This window comes from Phyllostomus hastatus, unplaced genomic scaffold, assembly GCF_019186645.2.
Source record: "Phyllostomus hastatus isolate PE091 unplaced genomic scaffold, TTU_PhHast_1.1 phas_scaffold_1224, whole genome shotgun sequence".
Classification (NCBI taxonomy): Eukaryota; Metazoa; Chordata; class Mammalia; order Chiroptera; family Phyllostomidae; genus Phyllostomus; species Phyllostomus hastatus.
In genome coordinates, this window is record NW_025334008.1 from 2,451,738 (window position 1) to 2,473,797 (window position 22,060).

A 22,060-nucleotide genomic window follows, 5' to 3' on the forward strand; every position below is an offset into this window, starting at 1 on the left:
TCTCTTGGCTTCCCTGAGTATCGCCCAGCACCACTTTCTCCAACAGGACTAAGTACACCTCGCCATCTTTCCTGCTGGCATGTTCAGGGAATAGTTATTAGTCTGGGAATCCCTGAGGATATGGAAACTGCCCAGGGTTTTCTCTTACAGCTTTTGACCTGGTTTGTTTATTTGAGGGTCCTGATGTATATTGGCTCCTTCCAGGGACTAGAAGAATAGAGGGTGGGTCCACGTGATTCCATCATCTGAGGGGTAGTTGGAGAAGGTACAGGGCACCAGGACATGCAAGCTCTCCTGCACAGTGACCGACCCTGGCACCTGCAGCTCACACCCTGCATGCTTCTCTAGGGACACTGTGGAGAGCCCCACATGTAGCTCTGACATTGAGCTGAAGCTTCCCCCCACCCCTTCTGTGCCCCAGCCCACTCAACTTTCCATTGCAAGGACAGTGGTAGAGCAAGGGTGACATCTCTGAGACTGGAGGGCCTATTCAGAACCCCTTCACACCATCTGATCAGCACTTTGTGGCAGACATCTGGCATCTATATCTAACCCTTTGCTTCAAATCCTTCTCTCCAGTAGGAATCCCCCAAACCACTGCAGGGAGAGCAAAGGTTAAGCCTAATTCACCTCGCGAATACTTCAGAAGTGGGCTCTGTTCCTTTCACTTCTCCCCACACAGACCCCACCACCTTTTGCCCCCAGAAATCCTCTGCTACCTTCCCTCAGGAGAGCCAGGAGTTTGGGTAATTCTTGCTCCATGCAGGGGATTCACCTGGGACCAAATACTCCCATGCCATACTCATCCTCAGCCCAGGTCTGAGGCATGTATGGAGCCTTGTGAAGCACTGGCCATATAACTCCCAAACTCCTCTTGTTCCTGTGCCTGATGCTTCAAAACAAAGGCCAGCACTTAATAGAACAGAGTTTGGAGTGTCATGTAAGAAATGTCCAAACCTGAAAGAATTTTTTTTGTTTATTTAAGCCAAACTGACAATTTCCAGGAAGTGATAGCTCAATGGATTGAGGAAATGCTCCAGAGAATGGCAGGTTTGTAGTTTGCTTTATACATTTCAATCAAAGGAGGAGGCATAAGGTGGGTTACATGAAATCCATTGGTGGTAGCCTAGGGAGGTAGGAGGAAGCGAAGCAGGGAAATCCCTGAAATTGGATTAAGAATGAAATAAAGAGACACCTGGCTGATGTGGCTCAGTGGATTGAGTGCCAGCCTGCGAACCAAAGGGTCACCAGGTCGATTCCCAGTCAGGGCACATGCCTGGGTTGCTGCCTGCCAGGTCCCCAGTAGGGGGCACATGAGAGGCAACCTCACATTGATGTTTCTCTCCCTCTCTTGCTCCCTCCCTTCCCCTCTCTAAAAATAAATAACCTTAAAAAAAAGAGACAAATACTTCCTTTACATTGGTGGGTATAGGATAGTTAACAACATTCGCACTACATAAGGTTAGCATTTGGGCAACAGGATAACAATGAGGGGTTCATGGTCTCTTGCCCTAGTGGGAGATTGTGCTCTTAGGGTTCTGGAAAAAGGGGTCTTAAATTTCAAAGGTATGTTATCATAGGTGCAAAAAGATAATAGACAAGCTCACTTAAGGTAAAGATCAACCTATACCAAAAAAGATATCAGCGTAGGACATGACTACCCACCACAACTCGCTTTTAGATAAGAAGTTTTCATTTTAAACCATCCCATGTGGTTACTTTAGACCTCTGAGCTTGTAAGGCCACCATGCAGGCCTCCCTTGAGCTTGCCAGGTTTAGTATATGGCCCCTTTTCACCCACAGGTTCAAGGAGGAGCCTGCCTCATAGACCCTCCTTGGGATTCCCCACAAGTTCTACCTTTGTAGTGCGGTTTTGGTCTCCCAGAGAGGACCAAGATAGCTTTGCCATCTGCTGCTCTCACTACCCCTCCTCTGCCTTCCTCTCATACCTCTTCTTTCTTGGGTTTTAGAGCCACATGGGCTTTTGCAGCAGGTCCTGAAGATTCAGCCTTTTCACACATGACCCAGCCCCTTACCTCCTGAGACTTCATCTGTTGAGACCATGACATCTCCCCTCCTCATTCTGCCTCCCTCCCTCACCCAATAAGTGCTTGGCCTGCTGAGCTTCTTCACTGAAAACCACCTGACTTGTAGTTCCATGAAGCCATGAGTTCCCTTCTGAGTATATGAGCTTCCTAAGCCAGACAATGTGATAAAATTCAGAAACAGCCAGATGGAAGAGATGCACAGGGCAAGGTGTGCGGAGAGGGCTTCCGTATCTTTTCCCATCAAGTGCACCACTTTCCTAAATCTCCACATGTTCACCAACCTGGAAGCTATCCAAACCCTGCCCTTTTGAGTTTATATGGAGACTTCATTTCATCAACATGGTTGGTTAAATCATTGGCCATTGATGAGGAGAGGGGTGGTGTGGGATTGAATGTTCCCACCCTCTAATCACTTAGTTGGTTCCCCTGGCAACCAGCCTCCATTCTTAGGTGCTTTCCCAAAGTTACTTCATCATAACAAAAGACCTGTCTATCCCTTTCATCACTTAGGAAATTCCAAGGGTTTGGGGAGCTCTGCCAGAAACAGGGATGAAGGCTAAAATATTTTGTATGATATTTCATATGATAATTCCCAATATCACAAATATCTACCTCAGTCAGTCTCTGTCTAATGTTGAAAACCTCCTACAATACAATGCAAATACAATGCAAAGGAATAACAAAGTGGCAAATTTTTCAAGAGATGCAAGATTTTATGAGGTCAATGTTTAAAAATGATGTTTGGAAAATATGCCAAAACCACAAATTTGGGAGGATCCGGAAGAGTTAGACCCATTGCTGTAATAAAAGCAACAGGAATGATGACATGCTGATTCAAAAGAGAACACACTGAACATCAAAGGATTTACTAATGGTTTTGGGGGGGAAATGTTGAAATCCTCAAACACTTTTGCAAACACTGACCTTAAGCAATTTTTTCTTGAGCACATCATAGACATCTAATAAATATTTGTTGAATGGATGAAATAAGTATTATTCTTCTCATGTGACAACTCATTCTTATTCTGTAACAGCACTCTTGTAAACATTTTGCACGTGATCATTTATTTAATTATCCAATCCTCACGATTTTTTGAAACAGGAAATTGCAGTACAGAGAGGTGAACTAACTTGCCCAAACTTGCCCAAACATCTGGCTTCAAACCCAAGCAATAAACTCCAGAGTCTTTGCCTCCCTTTTTTGTTGTCTCTACCGTTTAGTTCTCTCACCTGCAGGGCACTGAAGAAGGGCTAATCCCTGTGCTTTGCCTGTGTGATGAACAGCAAGCCCCTCTCTAGGCCGAGTTGGACCCTGAAGAGCCAAGCCCAGAGCCTAGGTCCTGGAGCTGCCCCGAGTGGAATCTGGCAATGGAGGGGAGTTCTGCCAAACTCAACACCGTTTGGGTTCCCAACATGTCTGCGTTAGTTTCTCTGTGCAGAGTTGTGGGAGGGAAGAAGGGGCAGGATATCTGGACTCTGAGAGTGGGACTTTAAATTAGTGTGAAAATACAGAGAAAGGGTATTTTCCAGAATATATAATGTCAGTTTCTCCTAGAAATAGACATCCACAGGTATTGAATAGGTCTCCTGCCAATGTGAGACAATCCCAAGATTTTACTCTTGAGATTTCAAATGCAAAACCTGGCTGTACGGATTGGAAGTTCTTTGAACATGGCGGCCTCCAGAGTCATACTCATCATGGGTGCTGCCATGTCATCTTCTGTCAGTCCCTGAAAGAAAATGAACTGCGGTATAGAAGTGCAACGTAAGACGCCATGATAACTATTGGCAGTTTTTGGCTTCAATGATTCTAGTGAGCGTACGCACAATTCACCCAACCAGGAAGCGGCTCTGAGCGTCCATTCTGCATACTTGGTCAACCGCTTCTAACTGTCTCAGGCGGGATGCTCAGGTGATTTGGAACAGTAGCCGTGGGGATTCTGTGAGGTTAGTGAGGTGAAATCAACTTGGTGTGAGTGATGTGGGAGTTAGGTGAAGGGGGCTGGGGAATAAGTGATGGGGGAATCTGCCGGGTGAGTGATGGAGTTCTTAGTGATAGGGGCTATGAGGTAAGTGGGAGGTTTCCGATTGAAGTTGGAAGATAGACTCGTTAATGTTCACGCTTTGTGTCTTTTTCGTAGGTCTACAAGTATTTTTTTGTGACGTAAATTCCAAGTGTACTTTAATATCAGATTTTATATTGTTGGCCCATGAAACTTGCTCATTTGAGGTGCGTCTTAGGAACCTTAGTACAATAGTTGGTGCTGGGGACATTTGGGGAAGCGACCTGCTCCCTGGGGCATGGAAGGAGGCAGTGATTGACTGGGACCGGAAGCTTCAGGGACTGGAGGACTTTGAGGGACACATTGTGAAACACTTGGGTGGGGAGCGGTGGCTGGGGACCTGTGAAATTGGTAAAGCAAGGTGCTAAGGGTAGCATATGGGAACCCTGTGCAGAGTTGCAAGGGATTGGAGGCCTGTGCTGTCGGCTGCATTGTGTTCTGAGCAGTGCGTGTTGGGGTCCTTCAGGGATGGATGGCACCTCAGTGTTGGTCTCTCCTTGGGTGCTTGTGGACACGGTACAGGTCAGGGATTGGCGGCTGAGCAGATCAGCGATGGTTTCCTCTTGGGGCACGTTGTTGGGAACCCCGTGGTGGGGATTATTTGGGGTTCTGTGGAAATCACACTCTATGGGACACATTTATTGGCATTCAGGGTAGTAATGGCTTCAGGAGCCTGGCCTTGTCAGTGGCTGGGAGGCATTTCCAGATCCGGCATCCCTGTGGTCCACTCACTGGGGATTTCTGGAGGTCAGACCTGTCCAAGACTGCATTGGGGTGTGGTGGGTCAGGGGCAGTTCACATGGACAGGCCAGAAATGGTAAGGGATTGGGGGCCTGGTGTGTGTTTGAGGCTTTCTTAGGTCAAGGTGAGGTTGAGTATAGGGAATTTAAATTTTTGTCAGAAAAGACTGAGCTGTCTGGGGCATTATAGATGAGCACTGAAATGTCCAGAAGCTTGGATTAGACATGCCAGACATGGCCAACTAAGTCTCAGCACTCTGAAGGGAACAGGAACTAGAAATGACGCTTTTGGAAGCTGCCCATGTAGGGGACCACACTGGATAGTGGCAGCTGTGTGCAGTCTAGAATAAGGCAGACATGGGACCGATTCCCTCTGCAGACTGCATGCCCTTAAGGCGAATTATGTAACAGCATCAGGTACCCAAGGTGCTACTTGCTGATTTTTATTCAGTTTTTACCACATGCCAGGCAGGGGTTAATAAGTTTCATGTCATGTAAGGTTTTCAATGGCTGTGATAAAAACCTTCCAACTCATTTTGAAAACCACAACTAAAGTAATAGCTTCATATTCTCACCACTAAAAGGGTGGCAGAGCTGCAACTAAACCTTCTTTAAGTGTAGTCTAATCTTACGGTCTTTTCTTTATTTTTCAGTGATTAATAACAAGTTGTAGTTTTCTGAACTTGGCTTATTGCACACACAATGTCTAGCACAGTGACCTTTACTTAAGGGCCCTTATAAATGTTTGTGTGAAGCAAATGTTAGATGAACAACTATGTGGTCATTGACTTTCCAGGGCTTCTTGGTGTTTTTTCAGAGCCCCTGGGTCAGGCAACATCTTCAAGTCTGTAGGATCCCTCTTCACGGCTCAGCCTGACTCTCCCTAGCAGCTCGGACTGGAGCCTCTAGATGCCCATGCAGCTTCAAGCTCCTGGGAAAAGTGGAGTTGTCTGCAAGAGAGACCAAGAGATGAAGCCCAGAGAGGACATGGCTGCTGATGTGAATTTGCCCCCAAGGCCCCAGGTCCTGGGTCCAGAGGAGCAGGATGAATTGTGTGAGGTAAGCAGGGGCAGCCCCAGGGACTGTTGTTTAGAACTTCTGGGCAGACACAGGAAGTAGCCACATCTAGACTCCCTGTGAGTGAGACAGTCTGGATCCTCCTGCTGAGCTGGGCCACGGGAAGCTGACGTGAGCTCATATTCACAGGCCATCTGTGTTACAGAGGAAACTGAACTGGCCAGTGAAGGAAGCTGTGTTAGAAAAGAGGGTCAACCCTGAGCCAAAGAAAGAAGAGAACTTAGCCCCTGGTCTGGGCGGGAAGCTCTAGCCACAAACGAGAATATATTAAATCCTTCCTGCTCACCACAGGCTAAGATTCTTCCTCTACCCCTGGGCCTTTGCATATTCTCAGTTGGTTCCCACCTGACTCCTACTTCCTATTCTGTTGGGTTGGCTCGTTTCCCCTCTGTCTTCATAGTTTTCAGAGTCATAGGATCCTAGAGCAAGAACTGCCTTTAAGGACCATGGGACTATGTGTTTTTTCCCATTTTAAAGGATGAATAAAAATGCCAGAGATCAGTGTTTTAAAAATGGCCCATAGATACTAATATTTAGGAATGAGAAAACAGGATACTTGGGCATACTAAAGATCTCCTGAAATTCTAAGGTTTTCTGTATATTTTATGACACTTTGTGTTTTAAAATAATAATGAGTGGTCATAATAATTAGTGATTCATTGTCCTGTGATAGGTTTATACTAAAATTAGAGATGTTCTATTTTAAAAAGTTATGATAAATGCATGGCTTTTTATCATTGTGAATTAATGTATTGTGAAAAGATCATATATTTTATTAGTGTTTAAAAAATCATCTCAACCTGACAATAACATTTTATAATAGAAGACATTAAAAGAAACATTAACACTATTTACAAAAACATTAAGAACTTGTCTATACATGTATCTTTCCCATTCACCAATGATGACTAATTTCATAGAACTGGGGTATGTTGTTATAGGGATCAGTGTCAGTTGAGGACGTGACCGTGGACTTCAGTAAGGCAGAGTGGCAGCAACTCAACCCTGCCCAGAGATGCCTGTACCTGGACGTGATGCTGGAGATCTATAGCCACCTCTTCTCCGTGGGTGAGCACACATGCCCTGGGAACCTTGGTTGGGCCTCCTTGAGATTTCCTTCCTTGTGGAGTGCAGTGGGACATCTGTAGGATGTAATTGGTTTGTCTTTGGTTTTGTCCTAAATTGTTCATTCTTTTTGGGCATCTTAAATGTTACTTTGTTCTTAGTGAAAGATATTGACTTTTCTGCTGGGCACATGCAAGGCTTCATTGAATGGCCTCTAAAGCCCAAGACCACATCCAAATCCAATATGCTTTCTTATTAACAGGGTATCACATTCCCAACCCAGAGGTCATTTTCAGGATGAAGAAAGACAAGGAGCTGTGGATAGGCGAGGCTGAACTCCCACATCAGAGGCACCAAGGTGAGTAGCTGGCAGATGTGGATATCTTTGTGAGCCAGTAGCCAACCTGCCACATGCATCCATTTTCATAGTGGTGGACACTTAGGTTGCTTCCTAACTCCCAGTTCCTATAGCTAATTATCTTGTAAATGTGCTATAGGAGCTGGTATAAGAATTTCTTAGGTGAATACTCTGGAGTGAGATTGCCTGATTAGGATACATGTACACTCAATTTGACTAATAAACCATACTGCTCTTCAGATGGGCTGCAGAATCTATACTCCCCTTTGCTGTGCCCAAGAATTCCAATTATGGCCCATGTGATGGGTAAAAGGGCTTTTTTATGTCTTGATTTCATTTTTCTCATAACTAAATAGTCAGAGGATCTCATCATATCTCTTACCTGAGTAGGTTTTCCATGTGTATATTGCTTTTGTTGTATTATTTTATCCCTTTGTGCCCATGGGATTCTTTCAAGACTTTCCTTTTTATTTGCCCCCTGAATTCATTGATTTTTCTTTTCTGTGCTGGATCTCCTTTCTTCTTTTTCCTCTAATGGTGATGTCTCCAGCTTGGGGCTCTATGCTTCCCTCTGGTCATCCTTTCAAATAGGAATTGCCATAAAGGGCCATTCTATTCTGATCATTAGGCCTCATAGTTTTCTGATGATCCCTGTATTGACTAACCCCTCCAGTCCCTGTGCCTAAACTGTGCTCTCTTGACCTGTTTAGCTACATGGTGGACAGTTCCCATGGGATAACTCACTTTATATTTTGGAGATCAGAAATTGAAATCATCACACCAGTCTCAGATTCTTCTCACCTTATATACATATCTTTGTCAAATTCTTCTATCTTTCTTAGCTCTTCCAGCTCAGCCTTCTAATTTCTTTTAGAAATCCTATATTTTTTCTTTTTGCACTTATAGTTTAGCTGGTCCTTTTTCCTGATCCCAGTGGTATCATCATAAAGCAGCTCTCTATTTTCTCATGCTTGGGTTATTCTGTTCCTAAGGAGCTTTGTGGATTCCCAATGTTTAGATGTTGACATAAAATATGTCAAGTTGCTGTTGACATATTTTATTACCACAAATATTGATATTTTACTACTTTTTTATCAACAATATTTTAATACAAAATAGTTACATAAAAATATAGTTATTTCAGTGATATTATCATCATGGCCATATATTTCCAATTTAAAAATGTACCTGAATAATTTCATTACTTATCCTATACTTCACTGCTTTCATGTTCTCAATGTAGACATCATATATAATATATACAGGCAATATATATTGTCTATTAGATGATCCTCTCTATACATGATCCTTTTACTATTTTGTACTCTCTCTACTTAATTTTCATTATGTCAGTGTTAAGCATAAGGGTATAACAATTATTGAATTTCTAAAGATGGGCAGAAAAGAATATTTTGCTCTACTTTAGAAAGATAGTTTAAATACCTGCTGAAGTAAATGCAAAGGATCAGAAATTGTAATTGAATAGAGTGGATAATAGCATGAGTTGTTAAAATCATTAGCTTTTTTGGCATTAATCATGTCTATTTAATGGAAGACTACTCAATAAGTATCAAAATAGGGGGCATAGAGAGTGACTGCTTTTGAAGGTCAGGAAAAAATGATGTCATCTTAGAGGTATAGGGACATTGGGAGGCAATTTTAAGGGCACAGCACTTGCATTTTTTTTTTTTTTACAAAAGGGGGCTGGAAGATTAGTGACAATTCAGATCCTAAAGCTTGTTGGGAATGCAAGGTGCAATGCTCCCTGCTGGGGTGTGTGATAAACCTCCAGTGGTAATATGTGAGAGGCCTCCTTTTGGCCTGGAGACACCATTTTAAGTGAGGCTGCCTTTATTCAGTTTCACAAAGACCTGTATATTGTGAGCCTCCTGCTTCAGGCCTTGGCTATTCACAGAGGTTGCCCTATAACAAATACCCTTGTCTGTTATATCTTTTATCCTGTAGTCATCCCACCAGGTCTGGGCATCTAACCTGCCTACATAAGTGGAGCCAGGTTGCCTTTGTTCAAGTCTAATTTTCCCCATTGGTGAGTAAAGTGGTTTCAGCCAATTACCCACCCATCTGGTGCCTCCTTTTCTTTATCTATAACTTGGGATAATGAGTATAGTTACCTCATAGGTTGTTGGGAAGCTTAAATGAGTTTATGTGTGTGTCACATAGAACATTGCCTGGCAAATGCAAAGTGCTATATAGGTAAGTGCTTGACATAATAAGGGCTGTGAGACTGTTTCCTTTCACCACCACCATCACCACCATTGTTATATAGGACTCAGCTCTCTCCCTGTGCTCACTCTAACTATTCATCATGTCTTTTTCATCTTTTTCTCCTTCTAGAAATGAAGTTTGTTCTTAATACCCCACAACAGGACATTTTTGGAACAGCTTCATTTCATGACATGGCAGGCAAGGTCACAAGAGATGGTTCTTGGTATTCCATTTTAGCAGAACTGTGGAAAGATGCTGGCTGTACAGAGAGAGATCAGCCAAATCAAAATAAACCTTCACATCAGAGGGCTTTCCTCAACATGAAAAAACTGAATACAGAGAAAGGTTGTCAATATAAGGACCCTGGGAAAATCATTCATGTGAGGCCCCATCTTGTTCCTTCACAAAAAAGACGTCATAAATGTTCACTTGTAAAAAGTTTGACACCTAACCTAGAATTAAATAGTCAAAATCAAAGCAATACCACAAAACACCTTGATGAGATTGTGGGATCTAGTCAGCTATTCATCCAAAGCTCTTCCCATGCTAGCTACAAGAATATTCACACAGGAGAGAACATCTGCAGAGGTAATCAACAACCCAAAGTCCTCAGCCACAAACAGTCACTTACACAACCTCAAATTCATACTCTGGAGAAACCAGATAAATGTACTGAATGTGGGAGGGACTTCACCCACAAGGAGATGAAGTCTCATCTCCTCAAGCAACAGAGATTCCATAATGTAGAAAACTTCCAGGAATGCAACAAATGTGGAAAAGCCTTTGTCTCACAACCAAAATTTGGTGACTATCTGACAGATCACACAGGTAACATACCTTATATATGTAAGGAATGTGGAAAAGTCTTCATTCAGAGATCAGAGTTGATTACACACCAGCAAACTCACACTAGAAAGAAGCCCCATAAATGCCATGAATGTGGAAAAGCCTTTTTCCAGACACTATCTCTCTTCAGACATCAGCGAACTCATATGAGAGAAAAACTCTATAAGTGCAGTGAATGTGGGAAAGGCTTCTCTCAGAATTCAACCCTCATTATCCATCAGAAAATTCACACTGGTGAACGACAGTATGTGTGTAGCGAATGTGGGAAGGCCTTCACTCAGAAGTCAACGCTCAGCTTGCACCAGAGAATCCATTCAGGGGAGAAGTCCTATGTGTGCATCAAATGTGGGCAGGCCTTTATCCAGAAGGCACACCTAACTGTGCACCAAAGGAGTCACACAGGAGAGAAACCTTATCAGTGCCACAACTGTGGGAAATCCTTCATTTCCAAGTCACAGCTTGATATACATCATCGAATTCATACTGGGGAGAAGCCTTATGAATGTAGTAACTGTGGAAAAACCTTCACCCAAAAGTCACACCTCAATATACACCAGAAAATTCATACTGGAGAAAGACACCATGTATGCAGTGAATGTGGAAAAGCCTTCAACCAGAAGTCAATACTCAGCATGCATCAGAGAATCCACACTGGAGAGAAGCCTTACAAATGCAGTGACTGTGGGAAAGCCTTCACTTCCAAGTCACAGTTCAAAGAACATCAGCGAATTCACACTGGAGAGAAACCCTATGTGTGCACTGAATGTGGGAAGGCTTTCAATGGGAGGTCAAATTTCCATAAACATCAGATGACTCACACTAGAGAGAGAACTTTTGCCTGTTACACATGTGGGAGTGCCTTCATCCAGAAGTCGGAGTTGGTGACACATCAGAGAAGTCATATTGGAGAGAAACCGTATGAGTGCTGTGACTGTGGGAAATCTTTCAGTAAGAAACCACAACTCAAAGTGCATCAGCAAACTCACACAGAGGAAAGACCCTATGTGTGTACTAAATGTGGGAAGGCCTTCAACAATAGGTCAAATTTTAATAAACACCAAACAATGCATGCCAGAGACAAATCTTACAAAAGCAGTTAATTCTGTGAAAGGCTTCACCTGGAAATCAGTACCTAGTACAAATTTGAATATACATAAGTGAAACAAACTCTGAATCTCTTAATGAAAAAAATTTCACGAGTCAGATTTAGTTGTACATTATAGCATTTATGCTTCAGGAAAACTAGGAAATGCACTGCATGTCACAAAGTTACACATTATTTTATGTAAGGGAATTAGAAAAGAACTTTTAAGAATGAGTGAAAGTGTCCATATTTGTACTACCTTTGTTAAAGATTATAAAATTCATCTGGGGAAGAAATCACAGCTAATGTATTGAGAAAAATATTCCTCTCAAAAGGGATAAAAGATTTTTACCAGATTACTTATAGGCTAGTTTGTGGGCAATCATATTAGTGATAACCCTGTTTAATGTGAAATACTAATATTTTTTAAAGTGCCAGCAAACTGAATGATGATTGGACTATATTATGGATGTATGTATATGTGGTATCTATATATTTATATATGTATGTATATTTTTAGTCAGGTCAATACACACCCTCAGTTCTATAGCATCTGCTACAGAATCCACTGCATAATAGGAGGTATGGATTATATACTTTTTAAATAATATAATTGTTTGTTAAATTTCCTATTGATATTTATATCCTGAAGTTGCACAGTCAATGTTTGTATAGACATATGAACATACATTTTTGGTAAATGAATAAATGTGACTGTATAATGTATACTGGTCTTTGTAGTGTAGTTTTTCTTTGTTCATGATTAGCTCAGCTCTACCTTCTCTTTCCACCCCCATCTATGAGGAGCCTCTTGTAGATAACCAGCGTAAGGACTGGTTATGGGCTCTTTCATATTTTTATATGAGCTACTAATCATAATACACTAGGAGTCAGCAAACTGGCCATCAGCTAAATCTGGTCAGACACATTTTTTTTTAATAAAGTTTTATTGGAACACACTAATATTCATTTGTTTATTGTCTGTGGCTGCTTTTGTGCTCCAGTGACAGAGTTCAGTAATTGTGACAAAGACCTTATTACCTACAAACCAGAAACATTTGCTTTCTGGCCCTTTACAGAAGAAGCTTGCCAACATTTGTTATCCACATACACTCATTACTATGCTCATAACTGTGTTGAATAGCAACTCCCCTGTTTTATAAATATCAAATAATAGCATACACATGTGGGCATCTTGTTCTTTTTCATACAGTACAGCTGTTCAATGCTGCATGGTTTTCTATCATGTGGACATGATGTCAATTTTTATTAATTTTCCCACTTATTTTTTTTTTTACCACAAAAAGCAGAATAGCATAACCTTTAAGTGGACATGCCCAGGAGCCAGGCTCCTGTGTCTGATTCTACATCAACTGGGCAAGTCATTTAATTCATCTGCCCTGGTTTGCAAAAGGAAGTTTATAATAGTGCCTACCCTGCGAGTTTGCATGAGAAGTGGGTGGATGGGTCGTAAGTACTTGGAACTGTGCAGAGAAAACCAGTGCTTGCTGAAACTGAGTGGGGCCCTGAATAAATGAATGGAAATGAAAGGGCGAGAATTGGGGATGCAGAGAGAAGCAGCAAGCTAATTAAACTCCTTTAATAAGAAACCACCTGGGACAGGTGGGAGGGCTTCCCTGCAGCCCATCAGAGGGATTCTGTTCCAGGCCCCAGATATCCCTCAGCTTGGCACTGGGGTTCCTGGGGCTGGTATGATATCCACGGTGAGGTTGGCGTAGAGGGGCTGCATCTCCTGTAGCCCAGTGAGTTGGCGCCATTGTGCCACCACCTGTTGGATGCTATACATCATATCGATTAATTTTTCCCACAACCCAGGGGAGGATATGGGGAGATAAATGGTGATGGAAGAAGACTTGGGGTAGTGAACACACAATACAGTATACAGGTGATGTGTTGTGGAATTGTGCACCTGAAACCTGTAGAATGGACAAGGCCAGGATTCAAACAAACATCTAACTGATTCACCACCCCCCACACCCCCTTAATTTACCTACTAGCTTTACTGCCCAATATGGCCAGCCCTGGTCTCAAAGAGGCCCAGACTCAGTGAAATGGAGCCTTTCCCTCAGACAGTCATTCAAATTGATCCCAAATTCAGCCAGTGAAGACCAAACCTATAGCCCTTCACTCTGATTTCCCTCAATTCAAGATTTTGACTCATAAATCCAGCTCCCTGGATACTCTCTGGCCCAGAAACTCTCAGCTCAGACTGACAACTTCGGCTCTGACTATCCAAGGCCATGCTCAGAGCCCTCTGACCTCTTGCCCTTGTCCCTCCCCCTTCCTACCACACCTGGTTTGCCACATAGATGGCATATTGCAGTTGCTGGCACTGCAGGAAGAGGTGCAAGTGGAAGAACAGGTGCTGCCAGTGTTGGGCTTGCCCATAGTAGGGCACCACTACTGCTATGTGGTGCTGTGTCCAGCAGTCAGGTGGCTCGTATTGGCCTCCCAGCTCTTCCAGTGGGTTCTTTCCCACCACCTGCTCCATTGTCAGGTTCTCTGGAATCATCACCTTCAAGGGGCCACATAAGAGAGGGAGTGGCCAGATAATTAGGAACCTGCCCCAGAAACCCCACAACCCAGTTGTACTGGGTTGAGTCATTGCCGACCCCCAAATTCCTGTCCACCCAGAACTTCAGAATGTGACCTTATTCAGAAATGGGGTCTTCACAGACATAATGGGTTAAAATGCAGTCATACTGGATTAGGGTGGGCCCTAAGTCGAATGACTGGTGCCCCTATAAGGCCATGTGACGCCCCAGAGAGAAGGCCGCCATGGAGCTATAAGTTAAAGTGATGTGCCTGCAAGCTAAAGAATGCTGAGGACTGCCAATGATACCCGGAAGCTAAGAGAGGGGCATAGGATGGTTTCTTCCTCAGAACTTCTGGGAGGAACCGAGCCTGACAACACCTTGATTTTGGATGTTTGGCCTCCAGAACTGTGAGAGAGTATCTTTCTGTTGTTTTAAGCCACGTAGTTTGTGGTACTTAGTTATGGCAGCTCTAGAGACTAATACACCAGCACAAAGGGCTCTGAGCTTCCTCTGTTGGCTCACAAATACCCTGCCTCCCTTGTTTTCCCTCCACCTCTCAAGATCTCCTCTTCCAATTCTTTCCTCCTCTCTCCCCCAGCTCCCATGTATCCCTCTTCCCCTGTCCCAGCCTCGCCCCAGCAAGCTCAACACCTCCTACTGCTTTTCTTCCCATGGTTCCCTATGGTCCTAAATCTGCCCCCTGAGTGCCAACCCCAACCAGCCTCCCACATGTCTCCTCTTGGATGGTTCTCAGGTTACCCACTCTCCCTACATCTCAGAACATCATCCTTCTCAGTTTCCCCTGTCACTGAGGGTACCACCATCCACCCACTCACTCCCAGCTGTGCCTCCTCTTACCTGTGGTGGACCATATGTCTTCCAAAGATAACCACAACAATGTCTCTTATCTAACATGCCCTTCTTATAATGTGACTTTGACATTAGTCCTATTGACAGATGTGTCAAAGTCCCCACTCCTTTAAACTGGGTATGCTTTTATGACCGTCAATGAGTGGAGTATGGCAGAAGTGACGTTATGTGGCTTTTGAGGCTATATCATAAAAGACCATAAGACTTCTGCCTTGTTTATGCAAATACTGGCTTTTGAGGCCATCAGTCACTGTGTGAGCTCTAGGCCACCAGGCTGTGAGGAAGCCCAACCTAGACAATTGCAGAGATATCACAGAGAGACCCTGACATCACATGAAGAGTCAGGTGCCCTGCTAGCTCCTGCCACATTGCCCCCTGCTGTTGAACTTCTAGCCACATTTCACTGCATTAAAAAACATGGATCACAATTGCCCAGCTGAGCCCTTCCCAATACTTCTGGCCCACATAAACTTGGAGAGTTAATGAAGGTTGAAAGACACTAAGTTTTGGGGCAATTCATTGGGATGCAGCAATAGAGAACCAGCTCTCTCTCCATCACCCCCAGCTACCAGGCTCAGTGCCTTCTGCTTCCAGGTGCTGCCTCCTCCTCAGCAATTCCTGCCAAAGTAGGGTTGGAGATGTAGGAATCCACTCCAGCCTACCGACATAGGGTGAGGTGATGGGGCGGTCGGGCAGATCCTCCTTACTGGTGTCCACTGGGCAGATCTGGCTAATGTTGGAGTACATGTCTTGGTGAGGGATTCTGGGTTGGGGGTGGGGGGAGACCTGGACCATAAAGGACAGCTCTTCTCCCACCTCTGGCTTGTCTTGTGTGAGGAAGCATAAGAAGGAGGTGAAGCCATGGTAGTGGTGGTTTTGGGACATGAATGCCCCCATACACAGCAGCTGTAATCCCAGAGGTACTAACAGGAGCTCCCTCTTCTGTTCCATTCTAGAATAGGAAACAGAAGGTCACTCCTCCCATTTTGCAAACCCCTCAGTCATTTTTGCACCATGGGTGTCGGTCCCAGTCTCCTGCACCCATCCTCCCCTGACTGGCTTTGCACACTCCACAGAGGGGAGACCAGAGTGAGACACTTCCTGAGGCCACTCAAGACACCCCATCTGTGTGAAGAACCTGCCTTGTGCACATTTCCAGCCTCATCTTGTCAGCCTGGTTCAACACTCTCGTCACACTGGACGCTCCCCTGGGCGAGCAACTCAGTCTCTGAGATGCTTGATTCCTTGTCCATGAAATGGGGCTCATCACTCGGTCAGGCTCACTGTGCTAGGACATGCAACATGCTTATGTCAGGGTGTGAGGCGAACCCAGCATTACGTCAGGAATGGGCCAGGTTCTCTCAGATCTCCAGTATTTGCAAGGAAGGGACTGGCCCTACTCAGGCTTGTTCAGGGTGCCCTTCCCTTCTATGCCACAAGAAGCAAGTTACCCCTGGGCACTTCCACAGCCTCAGTATCTCCCTCCACCTGACTCTGATCACCCTGGATTGTGACTGCCCATGTCAACCTCCCCCAGCAGACTAGGGGCTTGAGGAGAGCAGGGTGCAGGATTAACTCATCTCTGAGTCCCCAGCATTTCCCAGCACTGGAAGCCCAAGGAAGTGGGTGAATGAATGAATGAATGAATAAATGAATGAGTGCAGATAGATGCTGTTCTTCACCTGACAAACTTCTACTTATCCTTCCAGAGCCATCACAAGTGCTTCTCATCTTCTCCAAGTCCTTTACTCTGGGCTCTCCCCTGGTACCCCTGCCGTCACAGCTCTGGTCACCACAACTGCAATGTTCTGTGTCCAGGTTTCTCTCCCTCACCAGCCTGGGAGCCCTGAGAGGGTAGACCTTGAGTATGACTCATCTCTGGGTCCCCATCGTCACCCATAACAAAGGCTGAGCACTCACCTATTTACTCATCTATCGTTACTAAGTACCCACTCTATACCAGGCATTATGGTGTGAACCAAGCAAACAGCCAGAAACAAAATCAACAAACCTCTCTGCCCCTATGAAACCTGCCTTCTAGTGGAGAAGACAGGCAAGAAAACAGATTACTTCAGATAGTAATAAAATCCTATACATGAAAAGAATAGAGGAGAAAGTGGGGTTAAGACTAAAGTGACAGCAGGAGGAGGCATTTCTGCTCGAGTAGTTGGGGAAGTAACATTCACAACAAGGCCTGGAGGATGAGCAGGCCGCTGTGGGAAGTGTTTCTGGCAGAGGGAACACAACAGGTGTAAAGGCCCTAAGATGGGAAGGGAAGGGATCCTGGAAAGAGGGGTAAGGAAAGAGGTCATAGTGGTCATAGGGCTAGATTAGAAAGTCTTCTGGCTCACAGTGAGGGGCCCCAAGAGTGATGTGTCCTGACCCATGTGTTTAAAAGATTGCCCTAGGGCGGTGGTTCTAAATGGGGGAAGATTTTACCCCACACCACCCCTATCCCCAGGACATCTGGCAATGTCTACACATTTTTGATGGTCACAACTGTGTGTGTGTGTGTTGGTGGGGGGGGGTTGTTACTGGCATCTGGTGGGTAGAGGCCAAGGATGCTGTTGAATACTTTACACTACAGTATACACAGCAGCTCCACCCACACCTCACCAAACCAAAGGATGTCAACAGTACTGAGGCTGAGAAAGTGTTCAACAGGCAATGTGATGTTCCCCACAAGTGAAGAGTGACCTGCAGGGGAAGAATTCCTCTGTCTCTCCAAAGAAACTTAGCCTTGAAGACTGAGGCAGTGTCAGCCTTGCTCCTAAAGAACCTGAGAGAGTTCTGGATTCCTGCTCTTCAAAAGACCCATTAAAGACAAGGACTGATTCATGGACCCTGAAGGTTTTCTGGTAGCTGTAGCTGAAGAATGAATCCTGGGATCTTTTCCTGGGAGTCATGGGCTCCTGTTGATGCATGCTGAGTTCTGTTTTGAATTTGCCCTTGGAGAGAAGGTGCCACATTTACAATGAAAACTGGCAATCTTGGGGGAAGATGGCTGGGACTGGGTTGGGTTCAGAAGCTCTGCTCTCCAGGCTCATATCAGGGGTCACCCTTACACTGGAAGCAAATGGGTGTCATGAACAGGATTTGCACTGGTCCTCGCTGGTCCCAGTGATCATTTTGAAGCCAAAGGTGAAGAATAAGAATTGATGCCTTTAAAAGTCACTAAAAAGTTACATTACAGGCTGGTGTACTTGTCACTAAATCAGTGAGTATATTTTTAGAGAAACTAGAAAAGTATCTCATTGCAGAAGCAGGCTCTGGATCCAATCTCAAATGTGGGGAGGACAGAATGTGATTGGGGATAGATAATCCTTAAAGTTTGGAGCATGGAGGAAAACAAGAGACCGATTTCAACTGCAAAGTCTCTTTTCTGGGACAGAAATATGGAAGAACTACCTACTGGTAGAACTTCTCCCAGCTTTTCGGCTAGAAAGGCAGCTTACAAAAGAGAGTTGCTTCAGAGAGCAATACCCAGGCATGTGAGTGGCACTTCTAGATCCAGACACCCCCTCCTTGAGGCAAAATGAGAAGGCACTAGATCCCCAACAGATATGGTGGAACTGCACCTATTTGCACATAGAAGACACTTGTCAAGAACATTTCAGGTCGATTTGGTGCTATCATTTGGGGATGAGGACCAGTCTTTGAAATATTCTGGCAAGAGTTGGCCCAATAGCAATTTATGAATGTGTTGGCTGGGCTAAAAATAGCAGGGCTCATAATAATTTCCATTTCCCAGCTGTGAATTAATTGTGTGGGTGTGGACCTTGACTGAATCATGCATGCCCCACTGGCCAGCCGCAAGAGTAGATGCATCTGGTGGTTTCTGCAGAGCCACCAACAGAGTGAGGACTGGTTACACATCAGCCAGTGTGAGGACACCCAGGCTTGCATTTTCAGACTTCCTCCTCCTTGCACTGGGACAGGAAAGGCTGCTATCGAAAGTGTGGTTTGTCTCCTGGAGAGCCCAGTAAAATCGATCCCTCCGACTCCACAGGGAACAGCAGAGGCATATTACAGCCTGAGAGTTTTGCAGATTTTGACAGATTTTGTTCTTATTCCTTATTTTGCAATTCCTGTTGCAATCACAAGGATTATGATTTAAGACACAGTGCCACTATAGTTCAGGCTCTTGATGGTGAAAATTTAATTATGAACAATGATTTTCATTTTTTTAACCTTTACCTGAAGATATGTTTCCACTGATTTTTAGAAAGGGGTGTGTGTGTGTGTGTGTGGAGAGAGAGAGAAGGAGACATCAACTGGTTGCCTCCCATATGCACCCCAACCAGGGATTGAACCTACAACCTATAACCCTTGAGTGCACAGGGCAATGCTCCAACCAACGAGCCATGCAGCCAGGGCATGAACAATGTTTTTGTTGTTGTTTTTAAGATTTTATTTATTTATTTTTAGACAGAGGGGAAGGAAGGGAGAAAGAGAGGGAGAGAAACGTTAATGTGTGGTTGCCTCTCATGTGTTGCCAACTGGGGACCTGGCTTGCAACCTAGGCGTGTTCCCTGACTGGGAATCAAACCAGCGACCCTTTGTTTCACAGGCCAGAGCTCACCCCATGGAGCCACATCAGCCAGGGCTGAACCGTGATTTTTTAAAAAAAGAATCTGGTAGCATAATCATGTGACCAGGTATGGAAGCATAAGGATATATTGTTGTTACCGCCTCAAAAAATAAAAAAAACAGGCTATTCCACTACTGTTGAAAGATGAAAAAGTATAATAAAATCAATTGTATATTTTTTGTTTCCCAAAGTTATATAAGATTCCCTCCCCCCCAAAATTCTAATATCTTAAACTAGCAGCAACTCCCATGCACATTACATGATTCAAATTAGTAGAGTGTGCACTCACATTTTCCAAGTGACATCGGGACTATTTTTTCTTAAATAGTAGAAAAAAACAAAAATAGTAAGTTGTATTTCTACTTGTAGATAGAAGGCTCTGTCTGGCTGCCACAGTGTGCTTGTACACCCCTCAGGAGCCAAGTGTGGTCTGGGACATCCAGGAGGGTCTCCCACAGGGAGTCTGGATTGCTTGGTTCCTCTTCCTCCTTGTCACAGTCCTAACATGTGCCCCCTGCCCAGCTGTTTTCTGAGTCAGACTGAGGGAATCAGTGGTTAGAGGGAGAGGCTGAGGCAGAGGCTGCCTTTGGCTGACCTAAGTCACAAATTCTCCATGGCCCACACTCTCCAGAAAACATCATAGACAAGTATGGAAGTCTGCAAAGCACCCAGAAGCCCATTCTTCCAAATAAACTGTTAGAAATCTAAGTTTCTTCAACAGTAAAACCTGTTTTTCCCATCAGGTAACTCTCTGGGTCCCCAGTGAGGGGTGTATGAGAGGCAACCACACATTGATGTCTCTCTCCCTCTTTCTCATTCCCTTCCCCTCTCTAAAAATAAAATCTTTAAAAATTACCATTTTGACATGCAATTGAGATAAGTGGTTAAGATATCACATCCTTTTCCCACATGAACTCTTTTAATCTGGTATGTATTTTGCATTCACAGCACAGCTCACTTCAGACTGGCCAAGGTTCAAATGGTCCTTAGTCACATGTGGCCAGCGGGCACCATCCTGAACAGCTACACCTAGGGCATCTGCGGATTCCATGTGTTTCTGGCTAAACCTATGTTCTCAAATCACTCTGGGCACGGGGTTCCACTTCCATGCATTAGTTCAAGTCTGTTGGTGGTCTTTTTGAAATTTTCCATAGCTTTATAGTTTTTTCCCCACTCAATTGAGATATAACAAAATGTCACAACGCTACTGGAATGCATTGATTTCTAGTCATCCTATTAACTTTCATTCCTTTTGAGACTATGTTGTTTGGTGCATCCAAGTTTAGAGGGTTTTGTTTTGTTTTGTTTTTGTCATCCTGGTTATTTCTGATAGTGCCTTTTAACTCAAAATCTATTTTGTTTTGTGGTTAGTGTGGCTAAACTTAGGTTTCTTGGGGGTTATTTTCCTAGCAATCTCTTCCCACCCTTTTACTCTCCCACTTTCTGAATCTTTAGTTGGAATATGTGAGCATCACGTAAATAGCACATAAACATTGTTTCCTTCTTAAGCCTCTTTGTGATAATCTTGCTAGTTCCTATTCTTTCCATAACTAATCTTACTAAAAACATAGTTAGGAATTTCCCCTATTGTGAACCAACACTAAGCTTTTAGGTTTTACTAATATAAAGAAAATCCTGCCATTAATGAAACATTTGCCCAGGGCTGACCCATTTCATCCTAAAAGCCACTCCTTGATCTCATAGATAAGAATACTAAGGCACAGAAAGAGATCACCTGCCCTTAGTCACTCGGGTGTAAAGCCCCTGACTGTGTGCCCTGGTCCGTGTTGAGTTCTTGGGAGAGGTCAGGGAAGGCTTCCCCAAAGAGGTGGTTTTTCTGGATAGGTCCTGATGGATGAGTAGGTATTGAACCCCCATGTCGAGTAGGGGAAGGGCATCCTGGGCAGAGATGGAGGGACCAGAGAGCTTAGTGTGCTGAAGCACTGGCATTAATGGTAACTAATGTCCACAGAGCACTAATTATGGTCCCAGAGGCCTAAGTATTCAACCTCGTCACTGACATTTTGGACAAGTTAGGTTCTTTGCTGAGGGGGCTGTCCTGTGGGCTAATTTCATGACATTCCCAGCCTCTACTTACTGGATGCCAGTACCTCCTAACCCAGGGGCGGCGAGCAAAATAATCTCGTGAGGGTCCACTGCTCTAACCCTATGAGGGCTGTACTATTCTCACTTCTGTCTTATAGGTGAGGAAGTGTAATGTGTTCAGTTACACAGCTAGGATGGAAGTCCCAGGGCCTGAGTCAGGTGCCTCTGTCCTCAACCACCACACCCCACCCCACAGCCAGCTTCCTGCCTGAGCTCTGTATTCAGTAGGTTGCAGGTACCAGGAGGCAAGCGATGTAAGCTAGGAACAGCTCAGGAAGGGCCTTGAATAGCTTGCCTGCTCTGTGCCAGGCCTTATGCCCACTGATGCTGGTGTCCCAGATTCAAAACCAACCAAACCCCTAACTCAGGGTGTTCCCAACCCAAAGAGACAATGAAACAGACAGAGACAGCCACAGCCTAAGGTGACA

At 44.4% G+C, this 22,060-nt stretch overlaps 2 protein-coding genes across 3 annotated transcripts in view; one reads left to right on the forward strand and one right to left on the reverse strand.

Annotated features, from left to right (window-relative positions):
- LOC123830264 (sialic acid-binding Ig-like lectin 5) overlaps positions 1 to 22,060 on the reverse strand; it is a 37,948-nt gene that overhangs the window by 15,072 nt on the left and 816 nt on the right. The window lies entirely within an intron of this gene.
- Positions 3,898 to 12,411, forward strand: ZNF175 (zinc finger protein 175). 2 transcript variants are annotated; one of them, XM_045856317.1, is made up of 5 exons: positions 3,898 to 3,960; positions 5,669 to 5,910; positions 6,870 to 6,996; positions 7,256 to 7,351; positions 9,707 to 12,411. In XM_045856317.1, the coding sequence occupies exons 2-5, from the start codon at positions 5,761 to 5,763 to the stop codon at positions 11,521 to 11,523; spliced, it is 2,190 nt and encodes a 729-aa protein (XP_045712273.1). In that variant the 5' UTR covers positions 3,898 to 3,960; positions 5,669 to 5,760; the 3' UTR covers positions 11,524 to 12,411. The 2 variants fall into 2 exon arrangements, with proteins under 2 accessions (XP_045712273.1, XP_045712274.1); XM_045856318.1 differs by having other exon boundaries at positions 3,921 to 3,995.